Source organism: Terrapene carolina, unplaced genomic scaffold, assembly GCF_002925995.2.
Source record: "Terrapene carolina triunguis isolate 2854851 unplaced genomic scaffold, T_m_triunguis-2.0 Scaffold751, whole genome shotgun sequence".
NCBI classification, from domain to species: Eukaryota; Metazoa; Chordata; order Testudines; family Emydidae; genus Terrapene; species Terrapene triunguis.
The window spans coordinates 1,547,706-1,561,997 of NW_020665102.1; the positions used below are offsets into that span (position 1 = coordinate 1,547,706).

The window sequence follows — 14,292 nt, forward strand, 5'->3', positions numbered from 1 at the left end:
GTTGCACAAAGCAGACACAAGATGTCCAAGGCCTTCACCAGAGCATGGGGTGTGAATGTGCATGTCTGTGATGAAGATCTTTGCGAGATCTTGGCTCAGGTGAGTCTCTTCACAGGTGTGTGGGTGCTGGGAGGGGCAGCACTGGGGCCAGCTGGCACCTGGCCCCATCTGGATGCAATCATCCGGGAGCGAGTCAGCAAGCCAGACGTGGTCTGCAGGGCGGAGCTGCCGAAGAACGATCTCCTTCATCCACTGGGAGCTGCTCTTAATGCCCCAACGCTGGACGGAGCGTGAGCAAACCACCTCCTGACATTGCCCCATGGCCACCTACACTGTCTGGGTGACCACCGGGCAGGGCCTGGCAGCCAGCACCTGCAGCGCTATCTCTATCACCCTGGTGGGAGCTCACGGGGAGAGCCCCAAGCACCGGCTGGATCATGAAGGCAAGGACTTTGCTCCCGGAGCTGTGAGTATGAGTCCTCCCTCCCCCACAGCAGCTGTCCCCTGAGGATCTCCCAAGGGGGGAATTTCCCAGCAGAACGCCTGCAGCTCTGCATTCAGGCAATCTCATGCTTCAGGGCTTCAGATGGTTTTCTGTAAGGGTCAGGAATGAGCCCCCCTTCCCTGCTCAACAACTGGTCTGGTGCATTCTGCTTTTTTTTTCCTCCCCCACCTTCCTCTGAAGCATCAATGCTTGGACATCCGGCAGGGCGGCCGGCACTCTGAGCTGGCCAGAGAATCCTCTTCCTAGCTGCCTGGCTGGTGTGTCTTGCTCACATATTGGGGTCCAACCAATCACCAGATTGGGGGTCAGGAAGAAAATTCCCCCCCAGTCAGGTTCCTTGAGGGTGTTTCCATCCTCTGTGGCATGGTTCACCTGCTGGCATCATCTGGGCACACCAACCTAATCAATCCCCTGCCATCGCAGGGGCCGGCCAGAGCAGCAGATCCAACAGTGGCCGACACCGGCTGCTTCATGAGAGATTGCAAGAGACCCCTCAATGAAGAGCTAAACTGCCCCCCCATTTGCCTCCTGACCCCTGTTGTTCAGAGCTCTGAAGCATGATGATTTCTAACCCATCCAAAACTCTTATAAACTAATGAATGAGAGTTGTCCTTATGTGTTGAGTGTGATGATATGTCTGGTGGCAAAGGCCCTGGACTGGGACTCAGGACACCTGGTTTTTTACCAGCTCCTCAACCAGGTCAGGTCCCCGCTCTGTTCCTCAGTTTCCCCATTGGAAAGGGAGGATAATAATTTGCCTGTTTAGATTGTGGGTTTTTGGTATGTGTCCGTGCAGCACCGGATGCAAAGGGGGCCCTGATCTCAGTCGAGGTTTATGCAGTGCCCGGCACAACAGGGGCCCCGATCTCAGTCAGGGTCCGTTCAGCGCCTGACACAACGGGGGCCTGACTCCTGATTGGATCTCGCCATGCTACTGCACTACCCACAATAGTGCTTCCCTAGATCTCTTGTTCTCTGGAGGGGCCACTCACCCCTCCCCGCTGGGAGCAGAGGCGTGGGACTATGGACCTTTTGCAGGCCATTGGCTGGGTTAGATCTGGCAATATTTCTGCGCTGATCCCCAATCTCTGGGCTCAGTGTGAGTGGTGCCCCTGGAGGTCACTTCAGGCAGAGCCCCCATGAACCAGGGCGGTTCCCCTTTTGCCCCAGAAGCCGAAGCAGAAGTGCAATGAGCAGCGTGCAGGAATTAGGGGGACCCTGGCATCTCCCAACTCTGCAGGGGTCTAACCCTGCTCCCCCCGCCCCTCCCCATGCCCTCTCTCCCCAGGTGGACGAATACCAGGTGCCCAGTGCACAATGCCTGGGGCCGATCGTGCTGATCCGACTGCACAAGGAGCCCTATTCCTTCTTCCCCTCGGACAGCTGGCTCTGCAACTGCATCCAGGTGACGTCACCCGAGGGGGACACCTACTGCTTCCCCTGCTACCAATGGATCGAGGGGTACCGCACTGTGGAGCTGCGAGAAGGGGCAGGTAGGTTCCCAAAGCCAATTCCCCCACTTCACACAAGGGATCACAGGCCCTGCCTGCCCACTGCTCCCTCCTCTCCTTGCCCACTAACCCGAGTGCCTCCCGCCCACCCAACAGCTGGTCAGCGCCGAGTCCTGGGGCCCCCACGAACATGGTGATTCCGAGGGGGGCAAATTTCCCTGTTGACTTGATTGGCAGGATGTCGCCATGTCTTCTATGAGCGTTCATGGATCCTCCCATGGATCAGTAAGTGGTTAACAGCTAGACAACGGAGTAGGAATGAATGGGCAGTTTTCACAGTGGGGTCCCCCTGTCACGGAGTGGGGGGGAGTCAGGGCCCTGCACCCTTCCACTTCCTGCGATTCACTGTGACTCTCAGCCAGCTGGTAACACAGAAGGTTTATTAGACGACAGGAACACAGTCCAACACAGACAACAGGACCCTCTCAGTCAAGTCCATCTTTGGGAGCAGGGAGCTTAGACCCCAGCCCTGGGGCTCCCTCTGTTTCCCCAGCCAGCTCCAAACTGAAACTCTCCAGCCATCTCCTCCAGCCAGACCCCCAGCTCCTCCTCCAGCCTTTGTCCAGTTTCCCAGGCAGAAGGTGTCACCTGGCCCCATCCCCTTCCTAGGCTGAGGTAACATGCTCAGGTATCTTCCCTCAAGTGAAGTCACACCCTGGTATCCCATCCCCAATGCAGACAGTACCTACCAAACTCCCCCGCAACATCCCCAGGTCAATACTGCCCACTCCCTGCTCCGTCACGCCCATGAGGGTCTGTCCTGGGACCAGTGCGGTGCAACCTATTCATAAACGATTTGGAAAGGGGGGGGAGAGGAACAGAGAGGGGGTGAAGTTTGCAGCCTCTGTCAGGGAGGTCACAGGCTCGGTGCTCTGGAGCCGCTCTGAATCAAACCCAGGCAGGACCCTGGTCAGTGTGACACCCCTCAGGGCGCGCTCTGCTAGGGGAAGCCCCCTGGGACCGACCTCGGAGCGTTCAGCTCCCCTGGTCTCGCCGGGAGCTCCCTGAAGGATCAAACCCTGATTTCTCTTGCTTAACAGCATCCATTGGCTGACTGGGTGGGTGCTCTGTGCTAACAGCTATTAGCAAGTTCAAAGTGGTAGCCATGAGTCCTTGTGGCACCTGAGACTAACAAAGCCCAAATCAATGTGTTCGTCTCTAAGGTGCCACAAGGACTCCTCCTTCTCTTAGCGACCAGCAAGTCTTTCTTCTCCCAGCCAGCCAGGTAATTTGCATCAACAGAAACAGGAGCCTGTTCACCAGTATTCAGATCCTTAACTGCTACCACTTCCAAGGCTGGACTCTGTCTTAAAGAGATACCGTCCATTTTCACCAGCAAGTTAGACTCAAAGGTCTGTGGGCCTTCCCTTACCAACCTCTGCTTCCACCTGGAATCAGATGTTAATTCCACTGAGAGACGATGAGTCATATCCAAAGTGTCTAGAGCTGAGCATATACCTGCCCTCCCCTGCATTCTCCAGAGATTAACTGCCCAGCTGTTCTGCTCCGCAGACTCAGCTACCCCGTCTTCGCTCTGAACCCGAGACACAGACTGTTCACTCCCAGAATCAGCATGGAGACATTCCTCTCTCAACAACCTTGTTTTCCCAGCAAACTGGTTGAGCACAGCCCAGGGCCGGCTCCAGGCACCAGCTTCTCAAGCAGGTGCTTGGGGCGGCCGTTCCGGACAGGGGCGGCAGTTCCAGGTATTCGGCGGCAATTCAGTGGACGGTCCCTCACTCCGCCTGGGAGTGAAGGACCTCCCGCCGAATTGCCACCGCAGATCGCGATCGCGTCTTTTTTTAGATCGCGATCGCGGCTTTTTTTTTTTTTTTTGGTTTTGGCTGCTTGGGGCGGCCAAAACCCTGGAGCCGGCCCTGGCACAGCCACTTGGTTATACGGCTGTTCAACTTTCTTAACAGCTCTTAGGTTCATCTGAGACCTTCTCAAAGCGATCCCTACTGGATCATTCAAAAGGAAAGTCAGTGGATCCATTCACCACAGAAAATTTCTGGATGTTAGGAACTGAAACTTCCTTGATCAAATCACTTCCACACTTTCAGTTGCAGCAAACTGCTTGCACAGATTACCATGAGGGTTCCTTTCCCTGGGAGCTTCTCTAAGCACCAATTCACCCCTCACAGAAATTCTGCCCTTACCCTCTTCACCTAGGGCTTGCTCGAAAGGAACACTTTCCTGAGCAGCGACAGACTCTTTCTGGGTTTCACTTACATCCAGGATCACCTTTGGCTCATGGGCAGATTCCTGCACAATCCTCTGCCAGATTTCATAGTCAAAAGGTCAGAAGCATTTTTCTTCCCTTTGCCACACACAAGCTCAGGAATCTTTTCCTTCTTGCTACAAGTTTCCAAGCTGTCAGTAGGTAACACAATCAAATCGTCTTTCTGCTCTCCTTGCGCTCTGGCTAGGATATCGCCCTGATCAGACAGAGTTGTTACACCCTTTTCCAGCCACACATTAGCAACAGGCAAAATACAAACACCAGAATTGTCTGGTCTCTGGGATTTTGCTAAGACACTAACTGGATGCAACCTAGTTCCAGTGCCATTCTCCCCAGCAGATACAAACTTAGGACCATTCCTCTCCTGGGCTTTAGCTGTATCCACAACCAACTCTGAGACAACTGCACTATCCTCAACAATCTCAGGCTGAAAGGCACCTTCCGTCTGCTCCACAGACAAAGAACTGGAAACCCCTTCTTCACCAGACACACAGCTTGGGATCTCATTTCCCTTGTCCCAGCACACAGGGCTGTTCACAGACAACTGCTTGGAGACCGAGGTAGCTTCCTTCATAGGCAAGTCAATACCCCTGACAGACACAGGCACATTTCCTTCACTGTCACAATTCTCCACACAGGTAACAGGTAAGGGATAGGGACATTCATCTTCCACTATCCTTGTCTACCCAAACTGCTGACTAGACAAAGCCATCAGCTCACAAGGCTGCCTAGGCTCATCCAAACTTTCCCTGCCCTCTTCTCCCTTGTCCCCACACACAGGGCTGGTTACAGACAAATACAGGGGGAGTGGGGCAGCTTCCTTACCAGGCACATTGCCACTCCCGACAGAGAAACTGCTGCTCTTCTCACTACACTGAGCTACTTCCAGCAAATAACAGTTATCCTTTTCCAGGTTTACCTTTACAAGCTATACTAGCCACCAATCCATCACCCATCAACAATCTACCCTTTCCTTCCTCAGTTAGGGCTTTAACCTGACCAGCCACTTTAATCTGCTCCTGAGAAACATTTTTCTGACCAAATGAGATCTTTCTGTGCTTGATCTAATTCCAGATTCACTTCTGAGACATTAGACAGACATTCAGACACTTCATTCACAGACACACTGCTTTTTTGCACAGACAAACAGCTATTTCCCACCAGGTTAGAGTCCCCCTCCCCCCTGGTCATAGCATAATGGATTAAACACAGAAAACTGCTCAGAGTAATACAACAGACCAACATTGTTATAAACTGGACTTTCAAGAGGATACAGTTTCTGCTGTTCTTCCATTGCTTTTTTGACTTGGAGCCTAAGTCTGGCAAGCCTCTCCTCAGCAGCCAGTCATTCCATTTGCCTTCTAGGAGCCCTTTCCTCTCTCTCATCAGCCTCCTTCAGTCTTTCAGCAGCTTCTCTTTCCAGTTCAGCCATTCTTTCTTTAGCTTCTCTCTCATTCGAATGTCTGCCAGTTTTTGATGATGTTCAAATTGCAGGCTGTCCCTCAGGGCTTGCAGTTTCGTTGCTTCTGCTGATGCTTTCTGGCTCATGGTCACTGGTCTTTAACCAACCAAACTCTCAATGCCAAAATTCCAATTTGGGTAGCGTGGGGTTCTGATTCAAAGCTTAAATGACCTGGTTCTGTGGATCCTAGCACGACCACGCCACTGTGACGATGCTGCCTTTGGTGGACACAACTGAGAGTATCAATTCAGGACAAATTGCTTAGAGCAGGGCAGTTACAGCCCAAGGCTGGGGTTCCTTTACTAAGATAAACCAAACCAGCCAAACAGCGAAGAGACTTCGGTCTCAACCCACTGGCTGACCATAAGTCACACAAGCAATTCCCTTAGACACTCCCGTTTCCCAGTATCCCCACCAGTGCCACTCGTTATGGGGACGAATGGTTATGAAAACCAATACCCCAGTAAAAGAAAAAATGTTCTCCTGATCCCAAAGGACCAAGCCCCAGACCCAGGTCAATATACAAGTCAGGTCTTACCCACAAATCACACTGTTGCCAATCCTTTAGAATCTAAAATCTAAAGGTTTATTCATAAAAAGAAAGAAATAGAGATGAGAGCTGAAACTGGTTAAAGGAATCAATTACATACAGTAATGGCAAAGTTCTTGGTTCAGGCTTGTAGCAGTGATGGAATAAGCTGCAGGTTCAAATCAAGTCTCTGGAGTCCATCCACAGCTGGGATGGGTCATTCAGTCGTTTGTTCAGAGCTTCAGTTTGTAGCAAAGTCCCTCCAGAGGTAAGAAGCAGCAGTGAAGACAAAATGGAGGGGTTTCCTGGGCCTTTTATATTCTTTTTCTTGTGGGCGAAAACCCCTTTGTTCTCCTGTGCAAAATCACAGCAACAAGATGGAGTTTGTAGCCACCTGGGCAAGTCACATGTCCATGGATGACTCAGTTTGCAGGCGGCAGCCATTGCTCACATGCTACCTTGAACGTCCCAGGAAGATTTCTCATATGTGGATTGGAGTCTCCCAAGGTCCATTGTCAGTTAAGTGTTTCTTGATTGGGCACTTAATCTGCAAATTCCTTTCTCAAGAAGCTGACCAAATGCTTCCCTAATGCTATGTAGAATCAAACACATTGAGATACAAGTACATAGCCAATATTCATAACTTTAACTACAAAAATGATACACCCATCCAGATACTGTAATCCTAACCAGCAAACCATAACCTTTCATAGACACCTCACATGACAAAATTTGCTGCAAATATATAACAGTGGTTGCAACAATGATCTATATGGTCACAGTTCATGTCAATAACGTCACAACAGGCACTGCCTCTTGTTTTTGCCAGTGGGTGCTTTTGAAGAGGTGTGTGTATTTGAGGGGGCGGGACTCTGCTAGTTTTGGGGAAAGGTTGTTTTCAACCTCTTTATACACATCTTTCTTGTTCTAGTTATTGAATGTGTCTATCCTTGGTATCTTTACTATTTTAATAGTGGTTACAGTCTTATGAACTACGTATTTACGTTCTCCTGAATTACAGTATATTGAAAGCATTGCAGTCCCTACAAGCTGTCTTCACCAACGTCCCAGTTTAAAGACATTACGTCTCACTGTAGCTTTCTGATGAAACTGTTAGCAATTTTATTTACATCTAGTTCCCTGGTATGGTCTTCATGCACGTTAAGGACAGCTACATTATTCAGTTGTGTCTGTTCCGCTGATGATGGGAGATAATTTTTAAGTCACCTGAAGCTGGAGAATGAGTTCAGGATGATACAGGCCCAGTGAGCACAATTCTTATACCTGTGCAGTACTCTGGAGCATGGTGCTCCAGGTTACTGCAAGTGACTCCAAGCTCTCTTTCCTGATGATGGGTTGCAGGTAAGTTAGACCCCATCATTTTGTATGCATAGTTGGGATTCTATTTTGCCATGTGCAGTACTTTGCTCTTAACATTGAATTTCATCTGGCATTGTGTTGCCCAGTCACCCAGTTTTGTGAGATCGCTTTGTAACGCTTCCCAGTCAGCTTTGGGCTTAACTATTTTGAGTAATTTTGTATTGTGTGTACAAATTTTGCCACCTCCCTGTTTACCCCTTTTTGCAGATCATTTAGGAATATATTGAATAGGACTGGTCCCAGTACTGACCTCTGACGGCACTACTATTTACCTCTCTCCATTCTGAAAACGGGACCATTTATTCCTGCCCTTTGTTTCCTGTCTTTTAACTAGGGTGCCTGGGAATGCTTTCAGGATCATCTAATGATCCTTAATTTAATGTAATGAGAAGCCTTTTGTGATCTTAATCACGCTGCCTCTGTTTATAAACAAACTCCCTGCCCCAAGGGCAGAACTGGGAGCAGCACAGAATGGATCACATTCCACACTCAAGCTCCGTCTGGGGCTAGGACATGCGCTGTGACCAGACCTCAGGTACAAAACTCGGGGGGGCAGGAACCACTATGGCTCATGGGTGCTGACCACCCCTATTTTTTTGCCATAGGTGCTTGAGCCCTGGAGCACTCAGGGAGTCAGCACCTATGGCTCCTCTCCTGGATCAGTAACTGGTTAAAAGATAGACAACAGAGCAGAAATGAGTGATCAGTTTTCACAGTGGGGAGAGGTAAATAGCGGGGTCCACTGAGGGTCTGTCCTGGGACCTGTGCTGTGCAACATATTCATAAATGATTTGGAAAAGTGGAGGAGCAGGGATGTGGCAAAGTTTGCAGCCACCACTAAATTACTCAAGATAGTTAAGTCCAAAGCAGACTGCGAAGAGTTACAAAGGGATCTCACAAAACCAGGCGAGTGGGTGAGGAAATGGTAGATGAATTTCAATGTTGATAAATGCAAAGTTAATGCATGTTGGAAAACATAATCCCAACTATAATTCAAAATGATGGGGGCTAAATTAGCTGTTACCAGTCAAGAAAGAGATCTTGGAGTCATTGTGGATAGTTCTCTGAAAACATCCGCTCAATGTGCAGCGGCAGTCAAAAAAGCAGCAGGTCTAAAACCAACCTAAGGAAGTATTTCTTCACACAATGCACAGTCAACCTGGGGAACTCCTTGCCAGAGGATGTTGTGAAGGCCAAGACTATAACAGGGCTCAGAAAAGAACTAGATAAGTTCATGGAGGATAGGTCCATCAATGGCTATTAGCCAAGATGGTCAGGGGACAGCCCCATGCTCTGGGTGTTCCTAAACCTCTGACTGTCAGAAGCGGGGACTGGACGGCAGGGGATGGATCACTCGATAAATTGTCCTGTTCTGGTCTCTCTGTCTGAATCACCTGCCACCGACCACTATCAGAAGACAGGATATTGGGCTAGATAGGCCACTGGTCTGACCCAGTCTGGCCATTCTTATGTTCCTATGGAATGGCTCTTGATTGTCTTCTCCTGGGCTGGCTAATGGAACTGGTTACTTGGAACTGGTTTTGTGTAAACACCTGGCTTGGGAGGTGGCCCCCCCCCACCCCAACCTGTTTTGCTTCCCCGCCCTCACATGAGGTGATGCTAAAGTTGCATCATGGTTACAATTGACACTTCTCTCTGTAGACGCATACACACATTCATAACCACAGCCTGGATGCGTAGCTCACAAGGGCCAGTCAGTTCAGAACATCACATGAGTGCATGAAAGACCTTATCCAGGATATTTTTATGGTAAAATAACACTGTATACAAACAGTTGATTGACCTTCTTATTTGGGGGGGGGGGCGGTGTTCAAACCTTCTGTTCTCCCCGGGGAGGAGCACCTGGACCCTGATTCTTACACCCCATCTACCATTCATGCATGTCTGTCCTCAGGTTTGCACTGTGCACATCTGTTCGCATCTGGTCTTCATAAGGTCTGTCACCTGCACATCTGTCCCTCAAGAGGTTCGCCACATGCAATATCTGTCCACACGTACCGTGAGGCTAGCCTGCCCCGTCCACATCTGTACACATCTGTCAAGGTTCCTTCCCCACTCTGAACTTTAGGGTACAGATGTAGGGACCTGCATGAAAACCTCTAAGCTTCTCTACCAGCTTAGATCTGCTTTTGCTGCCACCACTCCCAATGTGCTAAGTCCCTTCCCTGGGTAGCCTTGAGAGACTCTTCCACCAATTCCCTGGTGAACACTGATCCAAAACCCCTTGGATCTTAAAACAAGGAGGAATTAATCATTCCCCCCCCTTCCCTTTCCCCCCACCAATTCCTGGTTAGTCCAGATCAATCCCCTTGGATCTTAGAACAAGGAAAAATCAATCAGGTTCTTAAAAAGAAGGCTTTTAATTAAAGAAAGAAAGGTAAAAATCATCTCTGTAAAATCAGGATGGAAAATAACTTTACAGGGTAATCAAACTTAAAGAGCCCAGAGGAACCCCCTCTAGCCTTAAGTTCAAAGCTACAGCAAACAGAGATAAACACTCTAGCAAAAGGTACATTTACAAGTTGAGAAAACAAAGATAAAACTAACACGCCTTGCCTGGCTGTACTTACAAGTTTGAAATATGAGAGACTTGTTCAGAAAGATTTGGAGAGCATGGATTGATGTCTCGTCCCTCTTAGTCCCAAGAGCGAACAACCACCAAAACAAAGAGCACAAACAAAAGCCTTCCGCTCATCAAGATTTGAAAGTATCTTGTCCCCTTATTGGTCCTTTGGGTCAGGTGTCAGCCAGGTTACCTGAGATTCTTAACCCTTTACAGGTAAAAGGATTTTGGAGTCTCTGGCCAGGAGGGATTTTATAGTATTGTACACAGGAGGGCTGTTACCCTTCCCTTTATAGTTATGACAACATCTATATTTCATGAGGTTTGCCATGGGCACATCTGTTCACATCTGTCCTGGGCCTGGTTTGCCACACGTCCTCCATGAGGTTAGCTGCATCTACATCTGTCTATTTTCAGGTTGGCCACATGCACATCTGTCCTTCATAAGGTTGGCACCCTGCACATCTGGTCACATCTGCCCCAGGGCAGGTTTGCCCCATGCACAGCTGTCCACATCTGCCCTGCCAGCATCTGACACTGCCCCTGCACCCCTGCTCCCTTCTCAGTACCCTCACATGAGTGAAGATATAACGATGCTGGCTTTGGTGGGACCCAACTGAGAGTGCCAATTCAGGACAAATTGCTTAGAGCAGGGCAGTCACAGCCCAAGGCTGGGGTTCCTTTGCACACCAAGGCAAACCAAACCAGCCAAACTGAGACGACTTCGGTCTCACCCCACTGGCTAACCACAAGTCACACAAGCAATTCCCTTAGACACTCCAGTTTTCCAGTATCCCCACCAGTGCCACTCGTTATGGGGATGAATGGTTATGAAAACCAAGACCCCAGTAAAAGAAAAAGGTTCTCCCGATCCCAAAGGACCAAGCCCCAGACCCAGGTCAATATACAAGTTAGGTCTTACCCACAAATCACGCTGTTGCCAATCCTTTAGAATCTAAAATTTAAAAGTTTATTTATAAAAGGAAAAAGATAGAGATGAGAGCTAGAAGTGGTTAAATGGAATCAATTACATCCAGTAATGGCAAAGTTCTTGGTTCAGGCTTGTAGCAGTAATGGAATAAGCTGCAGGTTCAAATCAAGTCTCTGGAGTCTATCCACAGCTGGGATGGGTCATTCAGTCCTTTGTTCAGAGCTTCAGTTTATACCTTTTTGCTCCAGAGGTATGAAGCAGGATTGAAGACAAGATGGAGATGAGGCAACATCAGCCTTTTATAGTCTCTTCCAAGTGTAAGGACACCTCTTTGTTCTTACTGTGGAAAATTACAGCAAAATGGAGTTTGGAGTCACATGGGCAAGTCACATGTTCATGCATGACTCAGTTTGCAGGCGGCAGCCATTGCCCACATGCTATCTTGAATGCTTCCAGGAAAACTTCTTATGTGGATTGGAGTTTCCCAAGGTCCGTTGTCCGTTAAGTGTTTCTTGATTGGGCACTTACTGAGAACAGTCCCTTCTCAAGAAACTGACCAAATGCTTCACTGAGACTTCTTAGAATCAAACACATTGAGATACAAGTACAGAGCCAATATTCATAACTTTAACTACAAAATTGATAAACCCATCCAGACAGCATAATCCTAACCAGCAAACCATAACTTTGCCTTAGACACCTTATTTGACCCCCTTTATACAAGATTTGGTGCCACTACAGGACCTTGGTTGCAACAATGATCTATATGGTTCATGTCAATAACGTCACAGAACAGCAACAGGTTTCAGAGTAGCAGCCGTGTTAGTCTGTATCCGCAAAAAGAACAGGAGTACTTGTGGCACCTTAGAGACTAACAAATTTATTAGAGCATAAGCTTTCGTGGGCTACAACCCACTTCTTCGGATGCATATTGAGTCTTCAGTGAGGTTTTTACCCACGAAAGCTTATGCCCAAATAAATCTGTTAGTCTTTAAGGTGCCACCAGACTCCTTGTTGTTTTTGTAGATACAGACTAACACGGCTACCCCCTGATACTTGTCACAGAAGAGAACCTTTTTTGGGGAGGCAGCCTGGTACACCCCCGTTAGAGAAAGGACGCGTCCTCCCTGATTCCCTAGGGAAGCAGCAGAAGATGCTGTTTCTCACTCTGTTTGGGACCACACACACACACGCGCGCGCGCGCCAGGGTGGGCCTGTTGCATGGCTAACACCCTGGCGTGCCATCAGCTTTCAAACTCCCCCTTCTCCCTCCAGCCAAAACCGCGGCTGAGGACGCCCAGCACCCGCTGCTGCTGCAGCACCGGCAAGAGGAGCTGAAGGCGCGGCAGGAGGCCTATCGGTGAGCCGGGCGGGGGCGGCTGGTGAAGGAGGGTGGGATGCACCCAGGCAGGGATGGGGGATGGAGGGGTCAGGCTGGTAAAGCCATAAGCGCTGTCCGGGGGAGGACGATAATTAGCACCAGTTCTCAACTCCCCAGCTTTAACCACTAGACCCCACTCCCCTCCACAGCCTGGGAGAGATCCCAGAGGCTTGTGGGGACCCTGATTCAATCCTACACCCTCCCCTCCCAAATGTCAGAATAAGCCAGGCTGTGCCGCATCCTGGCTCTCTTCTCAGCTGCCGCAGCGCCTCCTATCAGTGACCTCTTGAAGGGCAGGGTCTTTTCCTTTGGTCTCCACCTGGGAGGGGTGGGCAGGCTCCAGCCACTGGCAGAAGGCTGATCAAGAGCTTATGCTGGGTGAGACTCAGCTAAAACCATACCTCTGCCCCGCTCCCCGGGTAGTTCTTACCACCCCCCACTCCCCATCAGTCTCCCACACCTGCTCTGGGGAGACAATGGAAGAGTTAACCCTGTGGAATTGGCAGCTCAGGGCTTCTCTGCAAGCCCCAGCTCCTGGAGTCATGGGGTTATGCCGGGGAAAAACTCAGCTTCCGTTTAAAACGCCAAGTCACTCTCCGGACATTGTGTGTGGGGAGAGCAACTCAGAAATGTGACCTCACCTACAGGGCCTGAGGCCATAGAGTAAGACCCCAAAGGGTTATTTACTGAAATCTCAGGATTTGGAAGTCAATCTCGTGATTTGGGGGAGAAGGGGGCTGGTGCATGATGTATGAACCCCTGGGGTTTGCAACACTATTTAAACTAGCCTCCTAGGGCATTTGAAGGGAATAGAGGCAGTTCTTGGAGCAATGGGCTCAGGCTCTCTGCAGATCCAGGCAACATCACTGCATTGGCCACACTGGTGGCAGATCTCCCCCTCTCACAGCAATGGGCTCAGGCTCTCTGCAGACTCGGGCAGCGCGGCTGAGTCAGTCACACTGGCTGCCCATTTTGGATGGTTCCTCTGTAACTACAAAAGCTGCAGACGGTCTTATTTTTGCTTGGAAGCTGAGCGGGAGAGGGATTTCTTCACCCTTGGGAAGCCTCCAGCCATGCCTGGGTGAGGCAGAGGAGGTCTCTGATGGGGCCCGTGCCTGCGCTCTCTCGGGCGTGGGATGGTGAGCCCACGTGCGTCTCCCGGCAGCTGGAAGGTATACAACCCCCAGTGGCCAAGGTGCCTGGACGTGGCGAGCGTGGACGAGCTGGACTCCAACAACAAGTACAGCCTGACCAAGACCACCATCTTCATGCTGCGCACCATTAAAACGTGAGTGTGGGAGGGACGCTACCCTGGGGCCGGCCCTGAGTGGAGCAGCCTGGGGCACTGGGGCACTTGGGATTTGGGGAGGGCTCAAAGGGGATCAACCCCCTCCCCAGGTTCCCCAGCGGGGATGGGTTGATCTGAGAGTCACTCCAAAGAGGCCATCTTCTAGCTCAGATCCTGCCCACAGAGCAGGACTCACGCCTGCCTCTGTACCTGACATCCCCAGCCATTCCTCTCGGTTGCTATGTTATGCCGGGCCCTGGCGACCCACAGTGAGAGGGCACATGCCCCAAAGTCCTCCTGGTCTAAACAGAGGTTGGGAAGGGAAACTATGTCAGAGAGGAGGGAAGAGACTCACTTCAGGTCACCCAGCCGTACAGTGGTATGAGTAGAAATCATGGCTCCCAAGTGACCAACCAACTGAAAACCACTCGCTCTATCTATCTATCTATCTATCTATCTATCTATCTATCTATCTATCT

The 14,292-nt window shown here is 50.1% G+C and overlaps 1 protein-coding gene across 1 annotated transcript in view; it reads left to right on the forward strand.

Annotated features, from left to right (window-relative positions):
• Positions 1-319: 319 nt before the first annotated feature.
• LOC112114600 (hydroperoxide isomerase ALOXE3-like) overlaps positions 320-14,292 on the forward strand; it is a 118,359-nt gene continuing 104,386 nt past the window's right edge. The window contains exons 1-4 of the mRNA XM_026660352.1: positions 320-466; positions 1,794-1,998; positions 12,420-12,504; positions 13,691-13,813. Of these exons, the coding sequence (XP_026516137.1) occupies positions 320-466; positions 1,794-1,998; positions 12,420-12,504; positions 13,691-13,813 (560 nt within the window). The remainder of the gene's footprint in view (positions 467-1,793; positions 1,999-12,419; positions 12,505-13,690; positions 13,814-14,292) is intronic.